At 49.9% G+C, this 15462-nt stretch overlaps 1 protein-coding gene across 3 annotated transcripts in view; it reads right to left on the bottom strand.

The window, feature by feature from the left end:
• Pde11 (Phosphodiesterase 11) overlaps positions 1–15462 on the bottom strand; it is a 640803-nt gene that overhangs the window by 213270 nt on the left and 412071 nt on the right. Inside the window, exon 1 of one of the 3 annotated variants that reach the window (XM_065454748.1) lies at positions 13953–14946. The exons of 1 other annotated variant lie outside the window; for it this stretch is intronic. Coding sequence is in view for 1 of the 2 variants with exons in the window: in XM_070539552.1 (XP_070395653.1) it covers positions 104–146 (43 nt within the window). In the remaining variant the exon portion in view is untranslated. Of the gene's footprint in view, positions 1–103; positions 179–13952; positions 14947–15462 lie in introns of those variants that run through there. One more of the 3 variants, XM_070539552.1, reaches the window with a different exon arrangement.

The following is a 15462-nucleotide window of genomic DNA, read 5'->3' as shown; positions in this document are numbered from 1 at the left end:
CCCGACGTCCCGGCAATACAAGTGCATTTGCTCGCGGCTTCCTGATTTTCCAAGACGAAACTGGAAGGGCGCTCGCTCTACCGGGTCTCGACCGATCGCTCACCATGTGTTGGGCCGCTGTTTGCAGGAGTGAAAAGGCCACCCATCACCAGTGACAGCGAGCCAGAAAAGACGGCCGCCTCCCTTCCACGAGAGACCCCGAAACCCTCACGGTCCGCGCAGCTGCGCGGCGCCGCTTTCGCGCAGCTGTGTACGGGCCGCAGCGCCGAGGCGAGCAAGGAGGGCGAAAGACGGCCACGCGCTCGGCGGCCAGAACAATGCGCGGGCTGCTGCGAGGGCTGCGATGCGCCGCGCGCCACTAAAACGGAGCCCGGCGCAGAAATTATAATGCAGGAATACATATCGTTCTAGCCTGATTCGAGCGCGTAAGGTGCGTGCTGCAATGTGTTCGCACTGATGCAGTAACGTCTTCTGTACGGAAGACGCGTACGGAAGCTCGTTTTGGGTTTGCGACATGCAGCGCGGAATCCCTGTTAACGGTAATTTTAACGCGATGCTTTCTCTGCCTCTTCCTTTAACTTTCCCACTGCTGCTGCTGTTTGGCACACCACGTCGGGGGATGGTTCAGAGGGTGCGCATACATGTCAGGAGTGCGGCAGAGAGGAAAGGCGACGCGAGAAGCTCGTTTGGACCTTTACACCGCGTCGAATGTGCACAATGCCCTCCCGAGCTCCCCAGACGTCGCCACATTAGCCTTCTGACAGCTGTAATCATCTGTGCATCCCCCGCCCCCCCGTGCAAGGGCATTTCACAAATTGCAGCGCTTGCCTTTCTACTAACGTGCAAGTCCGGAGGGAAGCTAGACAACATGATAGAGAGGATGGGGAGAGGAGGCAGAAACCGACGCAGTGGCGATACGAGTGAACGACAGCCTTCCACTCTTCACTCGCAGTTCCCATACAAGGGTGTGGGGGGGGGGTAGGGAAAAGCTGACATGGGAAGGCAAGGAAAGCGGTAGTGGGCAAACAGGAGAAATTTAAAGGGGCAGTACGGCACGTTTCTGGTATTACCGAAAAACAGACACCATGCAAATTTGTCAAGCGGACAACTAGCGCAGGGCGTACAGAAGCCGAGCCGCACTAAAGCGCACCGTAGGATCCAGGCGACACTACAGATGTAGTCACACGTCAAATCAGCACTTCTGTGCCCGCCGCCCTAGCTTTGCGGCTATGGCATTTCTAGAGGTCGCTGGATTGATCCCGACCGTGGCAGCCGCATTTCGACGGGGGCGAAATAAAAAAAAAAAAAACTCGTGCACTTAGATTCAAGTACACGTTAAAGAACGCCACGGTGTCAAAATTGATCGGGAGTCCGCCACTACGCCGTGTCTCATAATCCAATTGTGGTTTTGGCGCGTGCAGCCCCATAATTCTATTAAAATTTAATTCTTCTGCCACGATGCGATGTGCCATGTGAGGCAATGAATGTACTCAACCCTCTCCGAGGTTATGAAGTATGGCGCACAACAACGTCTCAAGCAAACACCTCCGCCTATGTGCTCTCTGTACTACGCAGACAAACAGTAGTGGTGCCCGCAAATTAAGTAACCTTGAACGTCAACTCACCATTCTTGTGTTGCACTAAAGCTGAAGAAATTAAGCGTTCGCCGTCAACATCACCGTTAATTGTCATCAATCAAAGCAAACAGCACAGAAAGCTTCGCTTACATCTATTCCCACAGTGCGTGGGATTTGCACAATTTTTCTGGTCACGTTACCTGTTATCGAGATTATATTTTCCCCTCCGTCGAATACGAAACTACCGGCATGCCCCCAACATCTCCTTGCACAATTTTAACATACGCGAGGAAAGTTCCGTTCGATTGTGCTCGTCAGGAGGGCTCTATGGCCAACTTTTCTTTCTGCTCCCCTCTACGACCCCGGAATTGAAAGAAAGGAATGCCATCGAAATGCAAAAGAAAAAAAAAATCGAAGAGTTGAATTCTAAAATCTTTTCCCCATTTGATAGTAGAAAGGTATATACACTGTAGCAGCGCTGCCTTAATTGTGCGATTCCAGGGGCTGAATTCGCTAAGATTTGCGTTCGTAAATGATATTTGCCACTGGCCGGTCGCTGTTTGATGGAGTCATCTAGCTGACAGAAGTCGTTGGCGTATGAACAAGATTTTGATGTCCCTCCTCGATTATGCCGGCGGACGCGAGTCTGAGCGAGAGCACCGACACTTAAAGGAAATGTGATACGCACACGCGTTGCCCAAGGATTGAGAAGGCACAAAATGCAACAGCGTCGAATTTTGTAGTCCCAGCGCTCTTTCGGTGTAGTCGATTTCCTCTTGGGAACACAGGGTATACCACCGCAGCGCAGAAGGAATCGCTGCAAAACAGGGGCCTCCACGTTATGGGAAAATGACTTGAGCGAATGGTAATGCGACCTCCGTCGCCCTGGGGCAGATAATATTCTCCCCCCTCCCCGCCGTTTCTTTTTTCTCTTATACGGTTGTAAGTATCGCTGCTCGGCGGCTTCTGAAAATTCGCCTCTAGACTGAAGTCTCCGCAACAGACAAACAATTGAAGAAAATAAGAGTACGGTATCAGCAGATTCTAATTATGTCGGCGAAGCAGGCCCGTTTGTGAGCTGTAGAAATGACAGTGCACTGATAACACGCAAGGCCGGCAACCCGCAGCAAGCTGTTGCTTTGCGTACATGAACAGTACACGACGAGACAATGCAGCGCTCCGACTTGTGCGGAGCGGTGAACAGTGCGCAGCAGTGAATGCTGTTTCTTGCCTGTTAAGGCTGGAACGAAGAAAAAAAATCCTCGGGGGCTTTCTCCAGAGCAGCCACGAAGGACGAGGAGAGGCGATAGCTGCGCGCGGTACGCGTACGCCCACGGACAGAACCTCCGTGCCAGCACCAACACTCGTGCTTTTCTGCTCTATATATACGGGGTGATCACGTTCAGGTTTTACGGAATTCTTATACAATCGTCTGTCGCAGAGAGCATAATTCTTGTCCTTGAGCTGAATTACTCGAAGAGGCGAACTTTGCTAGCACGACAAATCGAAACACATATTCAACTAATCATAAGAAAAATAGACTAATTAACTTCTTAATTGTTTACTTTATGGCGCAAATTGCAATTTACGAATTCTAGCCAGTGAGTTTGCAGGACGTGTCCACTTGAAACGTATTTCCAGGATGGCACCAGTTTCGAGATATTATTCCCCAAGTGTGGGACGAAATACGTACACGGGCGTTCCATGTTACTTTTGCACGTGCTTCTATGCATAAAAGAACGTCTCGATAAAAAAGTAAGTGGAACAACAGTGCATTTTTACAGCCAGTCTGATGGCGCATATCTCCGAACTGGCGTTACTCTGGTTCCGAATTGGTATTTGCACTCATTAGTACCAGTGAATATACCTTGTTCAGTCAGTTATGCTACTAACTATATCGTCACCAACTAGTTATACTAAGGTAGCAAACTGTGTGGTACTAGGTGGTAACTACTCCGACCCTTAATTTTTAATAGTGCAGACGATGGGTTTTGCCCACAGCTGGCATTTTTATACGCATGCACGAACGCAGTACACCTGTACAACACCGCACGGGCGCGCGAAGACGCACTTTGGTCTCATACTGATGTCACGTATAAAACCAACCGCAAAAAAGTTATCGAAGCACGAAATTCGTGAAAAAGGTATATATTTCCTCACGAATCAGGCACACAGTCTGAAGCTCGGCTTAACAACGTAGTGGTCGTACGGTGGAGCATCCACTGCAACTTTCGATTCGAGGGCGGATGCTCTGGCTGCTGAGAAATTTGTCATTTTTCTCGGATCCCATGCATGCTCGGAAAACTATTGCCGCATACGGAGTCGCGGCGCGTGGACGGCCTGTCAGAGTTACCACACCGGTGATTTTGACCACACACTAAAATTTCAATAGGACCGCGAACGTTGGCACATCGTCCAGAACACCGCGACAGGTTCCAGGACAATCGACGTTATTCCAGGGCCTCTGCAATGACACCCAACTTTTTGGTCTCCTCATCCACGCGGTCGTTTGACATTTGTCACAATCAAACCTCTTGCGCGACATCGTTTTCCCGCGAAGCAAGGAACAACAGGTCCTACATATTTCCCACGAATGTTAGCGCACGAATGCACGGACAGTGGAAGAAAGGGCGTTTATTGCGAGGACGAGAGTTTTCTACGGGCCTTGCGCTTACCCTATATAGCCGAGGTAATGATGGATAACAATGTCGGCGGTGCTAGTCTTGCAGTGTCACTTGCGGTATTTCTCCTCGAGTTCCACACTAACACACATACGATTCTATGACTTGCAGGATTAACAAGCTGACGCTCTAGGAAGGATTTCCACCACTTGGTTGGGCAGCTCGCCATCTTCTAGATACGCAAGAAGCAGGCACGTCCCTTCGCATTTCCGCCAAGCTTGCATGCGCTTCATTCATGCGAATCTGAGGCACGACGGGCAGCTGCGAGTGTGTTTCGCTGACGCTTCACTGGAATCGCTCACTCACGCGCCAGTGTTACAGATCGAGAGCGAGCACTCCCAGCTGCAGCCCAAATTTACTTGGAAGCTCCAACTATATCGCCCCTCTCGGCATATTATTAAACGCACCGCGGGGGCCAAACTTTTAGTTCGCGATTCCAGGCCACATGTTGTTAAGAATGGCGAGCTGCGAAACAAGATTGCCACACAGTTACGACAGGGCGACACGACGCGCACCTCTCCCTCTCCGTCGCTGCAGCTGGGAGGCGTTCGAAGAAGCGGCCTTTGCGCTGGAATCCGCCGCCTTTCTCCAGCCCCTTCGACATTGTGACGGAACTAGTTCGGTGCGTGAACAATGATTCCGGAGTTCCCCAACGCGGAGCTGATTTGACACGCATGGACAAGCTGCCGCGGGAACGACGTATTTTTGTGCTTCTCACGCTTCGGCGTGGCACGGAACAACGAGCGACCCTCGATCGGCACCGATAGTTCCCGGAACGGCACCCCGCCAACGCCGTCGTCGGGCATCAGAGCGCGGTTGCCTTTGTGTACGTAAACTGATCTGCAGAGCAGCGGCGAGTTGGTGATGAGTAAACGAACAGTCGCCGCGTCGTATGACCGGCGGATCGAGTGTATAAAAACTGTGGTTGTGCGAATGCTGAGGACACTTCTCTTGAGCAGTCATGTTAGACTGAGTCACTTCTCTCATGCAGTCATGTTGGACTGATACTCTTTTTCTCAAGCAGTCATGTTAGACTGAGTTAATTTCTGTAAATAAACCCCTTTTCCTCGTTCTCGATGAGAAATAGTTCTTCACTTCATCAACGATCTCAGCGTAAATAAGTTGGACGACGGCATGGGCCAGCTACCTTCGAATTCATGACGTATTCCGAACTTGGCAAAGGACCACGAGCGATGGGATTGAGCCCCCAATCCTGACAATGTGGATAACATGCGCTCTGGAAAAAGAGGTCAACGAATTGCGTCGAAAACGGCGTTGTGCGAAATTGCGCAGCGCCGATGGAAGGGACACAGATTCATCCAGTTGCAGCTTTTTTCTGGATATTAAATAACCTTCAGCGAGCACGAAACAAAGTTCAGATGCGGTACTAACTGCTGCGCGCACGCACACACGCGCGGACAGGCAGACAAGCTGGGATGACCCGCCGCGGTGGCTTAGCTTCTGTGGTGTTGCGCAGCTGAGCGCGAGGTCGAGGGATCACATCCCGGCCGCGTTTCGATGGGAGCGAAATGCAAAAGAAAAAAAAAAAGGCCGTGTCCCGTGCACTGGGGCACGTCAAAGATCTCCTGGTGGTCAAAATTAATGTACCGATGTACCGAATGTGCCATATGGCGCGCGCAATTTTTTTAAATGATGCCATTAAAACAAAAATTGATGTGAAATTGATGTGAAAAATTGATGTGAAAAATCGCGGACAGCTCGTTTCGCTCGGAGAGCGCGCGGGTCAGAGGCGCGCGCTTCCGGGCTCCAGGTTCCTAGAATTTCCGAATTCGCTTGCCAGGAGACGCGCTCCCGGTCACAGACGCGTGCTTCGGCAGCCTCGCTGGTAGGAGCGTTTCCTTCTGCTCAGTGGCAAATGCTTCACGCAGCAGGAGCCATTTATTGCGGATGACGGTATCCGTTAATCGCCTTGTTCTACTAAATGCGCACGGCGCCGCTCATGTGTCACTTGGCGGCTAGACGCGCAAAACTTTTCCAGGGATATTCCGCAAGCATACTTTCTGCAGCTGATTGTAATGCAAGGAGTGAAGGAGGGAGAGAGAGAGACAGATAAACGAATTGTGCGATCTCCTGAGATAACGGCTGGGAAATAAAGCCTTGCAGATCCTGATGTGCCACGTGGCAACCTATATAGGCACTCGTCGACGCGGAAAGTTGGTGGCTGCAGCGTAAATCGCGACTTCTTATTCAAGCAAACCCACCAAAATACATACGCACACGCACCAACACTAGCGTGCGCGCGCTCCTGCATTATTATTATTATTATTATTTTTAGCGAGCGGCTACAAGAAATATTAGGAAATAATGAATACAGGAAATAAAGGAAATAAATATGCGCCTCCTCTTGTCTTCTCCTATATACAGTTGCTATATATTTTACATTCGCTGTAAGAAATTTTCGTCACTTTAGCTTATCGCTATTTCTTTGCTATCAGATAAGACACAGTTGAGTCCATCCCTAAACGACTGAGACAGCTTACAAAAGGCGAGAGGTACTTTTTTGTCAACGGTGGGTGCTGCGCCGGCCATATTTAATAACCGTCCAGTGTCTTGGGCGCCGAGACCAGGGTTGTAAGCCATAGCAGGCTTGAACACGACTTTGTTGTTCCTGTATATTCGCCGCTCACCATAGACAGTTTACAACGTTCCTTCGCGTTCCGTCGCTTTCGGTTCCGGCGATTCGACCCCCTTGGCTACGCACCAGGAGGAAAATGCGTCACGTGTTTGCAAGAGCGCGCCGCACACGTGGTTCGCCGCAAAAAAACGCGCGCCGCGTGTACTACGCTGGCGATGACGCCGAGCCCGTTCTCCTCGTCTTCCCAATCGTTCCTGCGTTCCCGGCTATAACAAACAAGATAAGAAAACAGAGAAGGGATGGCCACATTTTCTCGCATGACCGTTACCCAAGCTCGCACGGGGACATCACTGTTGGCGGCGGAGTTTCGAAGGGAAATAAAAAAAAAGAAAAAGAAACGCGAAGCGCACTCACCCCACCGAAGATCCCTCGGCGCCGGGGACGACAGCGGCGAAGGAGGAGGAGGAGGAAGGAAACGGCCTCGGCGATTAACGCTTATCTCTGACCCTCCAGAGCGCGCTCTCTTATCTCTCATTTCGCGGTCGGATGCCACGCGCAGCGTCAACAGACGGACGACAGTGGGCGCGTTGCCCGCGCTCGAGAGGAAAACCGGAAGCGGCTGCATCGGCCAAAACAGCCTGCAAGAGTTGCCTACGCTTCGCTTCGGCACCGCGCCACTACATACGGAAGAATTACTACTACCCGACCGCTATCAGCGCGTACAAACCGCAGCTGCAACTGGGACTGCAACGGCGCGGCAGAGCGCTCTCAATGGAGTTCCCGCCCCGTCGAGCCAAGGTGATGCGCGTGCTTTCTCGTTCACCCAGAAATGGTTGCGCGTGAGACGAGCCAGAGACGGGAAGGCGATACGAAACCCGAAACTGGCTTGCTTCACAGACCGAAATATGCAGATTCTGTGACTGCGAGCCTATACACGTATGTATTTTTAGGTGTTCCTAACCCGCTTTCTCAGTGCTCCAGCAATCGTTTGTCCGAAGGTCGCCCCATTGTGTCTACTTCATTCGTGCGACTATTTCAGAAACCCTCAGACATCTAGGTAGGTCTTGAAAAGCTCTATCTGCGCTATATATACGCTGTGAGCGGCGAAGCTCTACTACAATAGGAGTACATATGCACGCGCTAGCCAAACGTAACCACTGTGACCGTAACTATATTCAGTCAGCCTGCGCAAATGCGTGAAGCCACCTGCGTGCTCTGGGCCAGAGTGTCGCTTCGCAACCGCGGGAATCATGCAATGTGGGCACGTTTAGAGCACTGCAAAATTTCCACTCGCGTGAGCTTCAATCGCGTAGCTCAGCTCGTTTCAAAGAAGGAAGTTAAATACAGCGGAGATACCAGTTTAAGCTGTCAGTTGGAAGGAAAGTTGCCTAACTTCTTCCAACCGCATGCTGTCCCACGTTGTGGCAAAAACGCAGGGGGTTTTGATATAAACGAGCATAAACTGGTGCTGCTCTTTCTCAGTGGTGACAACAATGGACACGTGGAAAGGACTAAGCGCAGTATGTGATTTATGCAAACTTAAAAATTTATAGCAACGAAATGTATTCACTGAGCAGCAAAGCGGCAAACTGCACTAAAATCGTTTCTAGAGCTGATATGGATGTATCACACATATAGCCCGACTAAAATTATGAAATAACAACAAACACACTGCACTTTTCTCTCAGCTTTCTTGCTACTTATTCCACGGGTTATTACAAGCACTTTCATGAGACATTTTAAGTAAATGCAATTTCTAAGCGACATCCGAAAGCGGTCTCTCCGCAGATGGGCAGCAAATGTGAGACTAAAAATGATGCGACAACTGTTTGCTTCCTTGCCAACCATAATCGCTACTGAAATTTTTAATTAGTGGCTGAATTCACAAAGCTTTTCGTTCGTAAGTGACATTTGCAACTGGCCGTTCCACACTCGCTAATGATATGTCCAGCATCAGGGTCGGCGAGCGCTTGCTTTTGCGAATAATTCTAGCGCAAGAGGTAATACGGGCTCAGGACCCGTAAGGCGGCCGGCCAATAGCAAACAAGGCCAGAATATTGTAGCGATTCTATGTGAAGTCTCTCTCCACGCTTTGTCACTGGCCCGCGCCGCACTCCGCCTGCGTTACCAGTCACCCTGATCGGCCGGTCGCGAGCGGCGAACGATCAGTATGAGATCGAACGAAAATAATCGTTACATTAGACCAGTCCAGCACTTACAGACAAAAAGCTTTGCGAGAACGGCAACGGCGCCTAGAACGCGGTCTGCATGGTTTGATTTCGACTACGTCGCTAACGGTAAAAGCACGGCGCCTGTCAAACGGAAACGAAGCCACTGCTCGCATACTCTGACTATACTGACGCATCGCGACAAGCAATGCCGTTGGAATGTAGTCGATACAGTATCCCGGACCTGGCCTCCTGTTGGACTGTTGGACTCCTGCTGCACTTGCTCTACCCTGGAAGTCCGCCGAGAGGTCCAAAAGTTTTCCAGCCGTCCACGAATACCGCGGGCGCGACACGACATAGCCAGGACTAAAGAGATCAGTCATGCTCCTAAGAACTTTCTTTCTTTTGACAGAAGCTGTTCGCGAACAAGTCGATGCTCGTTCACATTTTGCCTCTCACAAGGTTGTTTCCTCCAAGTGAAGCCACGTCAGCCAGTGCACTCTCTCGAAAAAAAAAAAAAAGAGCTCAGCGCCTCTTACGGGGTTGGGGGGGTGGGATAAACAGAGGCGAGAAATGCCATTTGTTCCCTTCCTTCGATGAATTTTATGACGCTAACTACGCTTTGACTAATTGCCTTGAATCCATGTTCGCTGGTTTGTAGCGTGGCACTGCAAAGTTCGCTCCCCGTCAAACCGCAGCTTGAATTCTGCGAATCAAAACATCGGTCGTACGCGAAAAGGTCGTTATGTCGCGCAGCTGGTGACATCAAAAAAAGTGTACACCACTTCACGTACATGCACTTTCGACAGAGGCGATGATGCCCCATGACACCAAACAGCTTTGAGCAGTACCAACTGTGTCGGCAGTCTACTGAGGCTCGCTTTGATATAAAGCCTCTAAAATCATTTGAATAGTTCGTCTAGCGAGTGTAGTTCCAAACAGTCTTCGACTTTGCAAGCAGCGAAATTTCGTGCTACCTGCCAAAGAATTTGAGGCTCGTAAACAGAAGCACTCGGACTCTCACTTAAAGTAAAGGCTAGGAAACCGACTCTTAAATTTTATAAACTGGCAGCTGCACACAGTGTATATATGTCGAACTAATGCCAGAACGTATTCCAAACTAAAAGAGCACTATTATTGAAATGTGAGCCACTAACGTCATTTCCGTTACCTTTCGTTTGTCGTCATCGTCGGCAGAAAGCTGCTGACACGTACTCATGAAAATCGTCTGGGCTGAATACGAATATACCCACTGCCAGATCTGGCGTAAAACAACGGCGAAGCGAAATTTCTCAACGCGCACGCCTGGCATGAGATGAAGGAGGAAAAGTGAAGCAATGCACAAAGGTCGAAGAATACGCAAGATTGTTTAGCTGAAAAAAAAAAAAGCAGCGAGCTACGTCACTTTTAATCCTTCCTCGCTAATTGAAATGTTAGCAGGCGGTGATGAACGTGCTGAGACAGGGGGTTTGCGGGATGCCTATAAAAGCTCGAAAAATCGACAGTTGTGGCGCACCTAAGACTCGCACTATATAAACAGTGGCAGCAGCCCGCGAGCAACCAGCTTTAGGAGGACCACGGCTTCCGCACGCACCTCGTCTGCTAACTCCGTTACCTTCACTTCTAGTTGAATACTTTATGATGATGTTTTGTATTGGCATCTCCTTCGAAACGGGACGGCGACGAATATATCAACTGGCCTGTTTGAGCTAATCAAATGTTATATACATCTATTGCACTCCTAGCAGTTTGCCTATCTCTCCTGTATTTCTTCACACTTCATTAAAGCTTCTGTAGTTACTTATGCCCTGTCGAAACACCGGTTCAATCATTCTCTGCGCTGCTTTTCGTCTCCGTGCTTATTTCGACTGCTGACCGGTTAATGCTTCCATCGGCATAAAATACCAGCAGCATTCCGTCATGATGTGCTGAGCCGTGTCCAGGCTCTTGCGGCCTCATCCTGTTGCGAATATCTACTCCGGTATGATTTTGTCCTCAGCCAGGAAAGCTCGGGCCTCGAAAGAGCTAGACACTGCAATTTGTGTTGTCGTGCAGACTTTACCTCCTGATTTGCTTATTGCCGTACTTTGAAATCTCCATGCTCTTATTTGTTTCCATAATTTGCATCCATTTTACTGTCTCTGTTTCTCTCACTTTCTTTTTGGTTACTCCGGGTTGTCTATTTACAATTTCAAGTTACCCTGTACTCGGTTGCCAGCTTTCTTGACCTCTATCCTCCATTCTGCGTCCATGCTTGTGAAGTACAGATATTTGCGCCCTTTAGCCGCCCATTTCTTTTCATGCATGTTTGCGAAACTCTCTTTCAAAAAAATAAATAAATAAATAAATAAATAAATTAATAAATAAATAAATAAATAAATAAATAAATTGCCCTTATCTGACTTTAAAGAAGGCCTATGGGCCTTGTCACCCTGAACTGCCTCGCTTGTGTTTTTACCGTGGGCCCCCAATGCCACTGGACCCACCGACCTTTGGTTAACATCCAACACCGGCAAGATCTCCGATTTTACGCACAGAATTGCATTTGCGAACATTAGCGCTGGCGCCATTACTGCTTTCCAAATTCCTCGCGCCACCTCATATTTACTGTAGCCCCAGTGCGCTCCATGTTTCATTATAGCTGCAATCCGCTTCCCTGCATTCTCAGATTATCTTGGTGGATGTTCGAGTAGGTATTTCCTTCGTTTATGTATATGGCCAGGTATTTATATTACTTGAATAGGGGTATGACTCGCTGTTGACTCGAAACCGCGTCATCACTCGTCCCTTCATTCAACGCCGCGCGCACCGCAACGACCACCCCGTTCATTGCGCAGCCAGTGCGGCGAGACGAGGTTGTTGGTGGCTCGTGATGGACCATACGTGCATAAACCATGCAGTTGTGTCGTCCTGGCCATGTACTCCTACGAGTTACCGTGAGCGTCAAAGGTGTCTTCCTTTATGTCCACCCCTAAAATTTTGCGCTATAACCTTGACATTAGGTGGTGTCCTTTTTTCGCCACGCGTGCCGTAAACTCGAAAGCTCAGCCGCGTAACTCTGGCCGGTAAAATGGCTACCAGTCGTGTATATCCAACACTTGCTGTAAGCAGCACACATTCACTCACACTGAGGCCTGCCAATGACTGGAACAGTCTCCCCAGCTGCATCCCTCTTACCCACTGCGCCGCGAACAGCAGAGTGGGCGACCACCACATATAATTCTCGCATTGTTTATGCCCGTCGACGCGCGCATATACTGACGGAGGAGGCGCGAATGAAAGCGAGAAAACGCTTGACAAAGTTCCCACTCCGTGTACAGAGGAGGCAGGGAGTGAGGAGAGGCGACAAATCGTGCCCACACGAAAACCGTGGAACATAAAATTTGACGCATATATGGACCTTACATCACACGTACTACATATAAATACTACTACTGATAAAAACATATACATAAGCGCAGAAAACTACTGCCGGTGACAGTAAAAAATAAATAAGATAAACAAAAGCGATGAGCATCTTCCCCCTATACCCATCTTAATCCCAGTTGTCCATGTAACGTCTCAAATTAAATGAATAAATAAATAACGATTACGTGGCACACACTGACGCGGAAAAATTGTTTGCAGCTACGGAAGAGAGGATGATGAATTGTCAAGCCGACAAGAGGACTGATTGAGTACGGGCGAATGGTGTCACATTTAGTCGCCATAAAGCAGAACTGCATAAAAAACCATGCACTGGTGGCAACGACAAAGCGTTATTTTTATTTTTCTACATATGGGTTTATCGTATTACATTTAGCAATAAATGTCATCTTTCGCGTCATCGAATCATTCGTGCGAGAGTGCGCTGCGAATAAACCGACATCATCGTATAGAAATGGACAAGCAGAAAGGTTGAACCGCGCGTAAGGTTCAGCAAGAGGCGTTAGCCTCCACATGTGTTTCTTTTCCACTGGCTGGAACGCTTACATCTCCAAGCACCGCGATAATTCTCCCCGCATTCGCAAAGGATCGTTCGCTCACAAAAAAAAAAACAAAAAAACAAACAAAAAAATAACAAAGGGGGCTGGCTAGGCGCACGTTATAGTGCGCTTGATCAGCCTCCTTCGCACAAACAGCTTGAGGACGCCCAAGGAATTAAATGAGTTTTCTACCCGAAAACAACTGATGCTACACCCCCCCCCCCAAGAAAAAACTAATACATAAAATAAATAAATAAATAAACTCAATAATCGACAACGCTGAAGGCGAGCAACATGCAAGAGGATCAAGCTTTGTTTCCGCTTTCGAGACTACGTGCGCAGGTGAGCGGTGAACAACCGTTCGTCTCCGCATGCAGTTTCCCATTCGTTTGCATACATGAGTAAAAATCGCACATCCGTCAAAAAGGCAGCTCACTGCAACAAGAACCGCCTGCGGCAAGAACGTGACCGAAATCTGTGTTACGTATACGTAACCGTCTCACATATATGGTCTACGCAGTAACGACCACTCGGCATTTGACTTGCACAGATGCGACCGAAGGGCAAGTCTCTAAGTTTCTAAAGTGTGAGACATTATATATATATATATATGACACGCCGACATTTAAGCACGTGTTCACCAGAAACGACTAGGTGAGCAAAGAAGAGTTTAAAAGAGAAAAAGAAAAGAACGAAGCGAATAAGACGAAGAAATTGCTGTAGTGCCGTTCGGCGTTCTTCCCGGCAGGGTAGCCGCGGCTAGACCAGTTTCGTGAACGTGTACACGTTAAAGTGACCTGCTGCCACAGGCTGAAACGCAGGACTCATGTACGCAACCTGCTTTCTGCAAACCCAATCGCTTTCTTTCCTGTTACACTTTTTGTAATCGCGACTTTTTGAACATGACAGAATAGCTCCAAATTAGCGCTATATTAAAGAAAGCCTAGTACACAGCGTAGACTTACCATCTTCGAACTTCGTGGAGTTCCAGTGCCGTTGGCTGCATAATGAGATGCCCGTAACACAACGCGAACCTGCAGACACACACGCCACTCAGCCGAACGAGGAAGACGCAGCACAGGCGCAATCAAAAGCACCGGTAGCGGTGCAGCGCAACTTGAAACGTCACTTCAGGGTCGTCGGCTAACGTAGTAAGCAGGTCCTCCTGCAGTGTCTTGACTCGTTCCAAAAGCGGTGGCCAGCACTACGTCCGAGCGCGCAGAATATAGCGAAACGCAGCGTGGTCCAGGAGTGCACCATAGGCAAAAAACACTCGGGAGATTGGACGGAGCGGACGTAAGAGACGACCGCCGAGGATGGACTGAGAAGACGGCCACACAAGGCAGCCGCGCTGGCGGCGAGCGAAGCCACGCGGAGCACGCAAACACGCACGCAGCACGCCTTCGGTCTGCCGACTGGGCGCCGAACGATGCGGCGACGCGTAGCGCGCGTGTGCCTCGCCGACAGGGAGCGAGCGGGGAGAGACTCCCTCGGGGGACGCCGCTTTGGCGGCGGGGGAAGCCCGTTGTCGTCACGGTACGTCACAAGGCTACGTTCCTGACGTAACCTTTCCAAGGTGACTCCGAAGGCGCTGCCGCCGCGCTCAGGAAGGGGGGAGTCGCACTCGCTCGCTGCAGAGGATACCCCGCGCGCAATACGCACGCTGCGCTGCGTGACGGCACTTCCTACTGCGTGTGCAACCTGCCATGTGGCAGAGCCGATCGCTCGTGGGGGTGGTTACGTGGCCCCGCGCAGACACTCAGCTGGTTTGCCCTTTCGCAGCCACGAGAGGTTAGGCCTAAGCAGACGACGCACCAGACTCGCCGCTCCGCCGCCGTCGTCTGCTAGAGACGCGCCTCTCGAGGGGCCTCCCGCGTCACATTCCACCACGGCAGCGAAGCGGCCAAAGTTTTGTTGGGGTGGGTTTCCTGCCCACGTCTGTCCGTGCGTGCATGCCGCTGTGCTACGTGTGCGCGCTGTCTGCGAGAGCCGTCGTGAGTTGGCGGAAAGCGGAGGGGAACCTCCCTCGGCCAGATACGGAGGAAAAAAGAATTAAACATGCGAAAGAAAATGCCAACATTGAAGCAACAGCTGGTTCTTTATGGTGGCCGCGCCTCTCGCGCCATCTCGTGGCGGAGGTTGCAAATGCCGAGCGGCTTCGGCTAGCCTGTTTGTGGCTTTCGTCAAGTTTTAGCAGAGTGTCTCGCCCACGCTTCTCCGCTTCTTTTTCTTCTTTTTTTTTCGTTTTTTGGTCGAGCTTGATGCTGCGATGATTTTTCTGATTTGAACAACAACTTCATACGTGCTTCAATTCTTAAATGCCCACTTCTTTATGAATAGTAGTAAAAGGGACTGTATAAGGTGAAGTATTGAACACCTGTATTCTATCTATTTCTGTGCTATTCACACTACTGAGAACTTTAACTCGGGGCCATGCTCGGGGCCACCTGCAATTTCCCTCTTGAAATACATGTA

Source organism: Dermacentor albipictus, chromosome 1 (genome assembly GCF_038994185.2).
Source record: "Dermacentor albipictus isolate Rhodes 1998 colony chromosome 1, USDA_Dalb.pri_finalv2, whole genome shotgun sequence".
NCBI classification, from domain to species: Eukaryota; Metazoa; Arthropoda; class Arachnida; order Ixodida; family Ixodidae; genus Dermacentor; species Dermacentor albipictus.
Note: the sequence above shows the minus strand (reverse complement) of the source record. Positions and strands in the feature narration are given on the sequence as shown.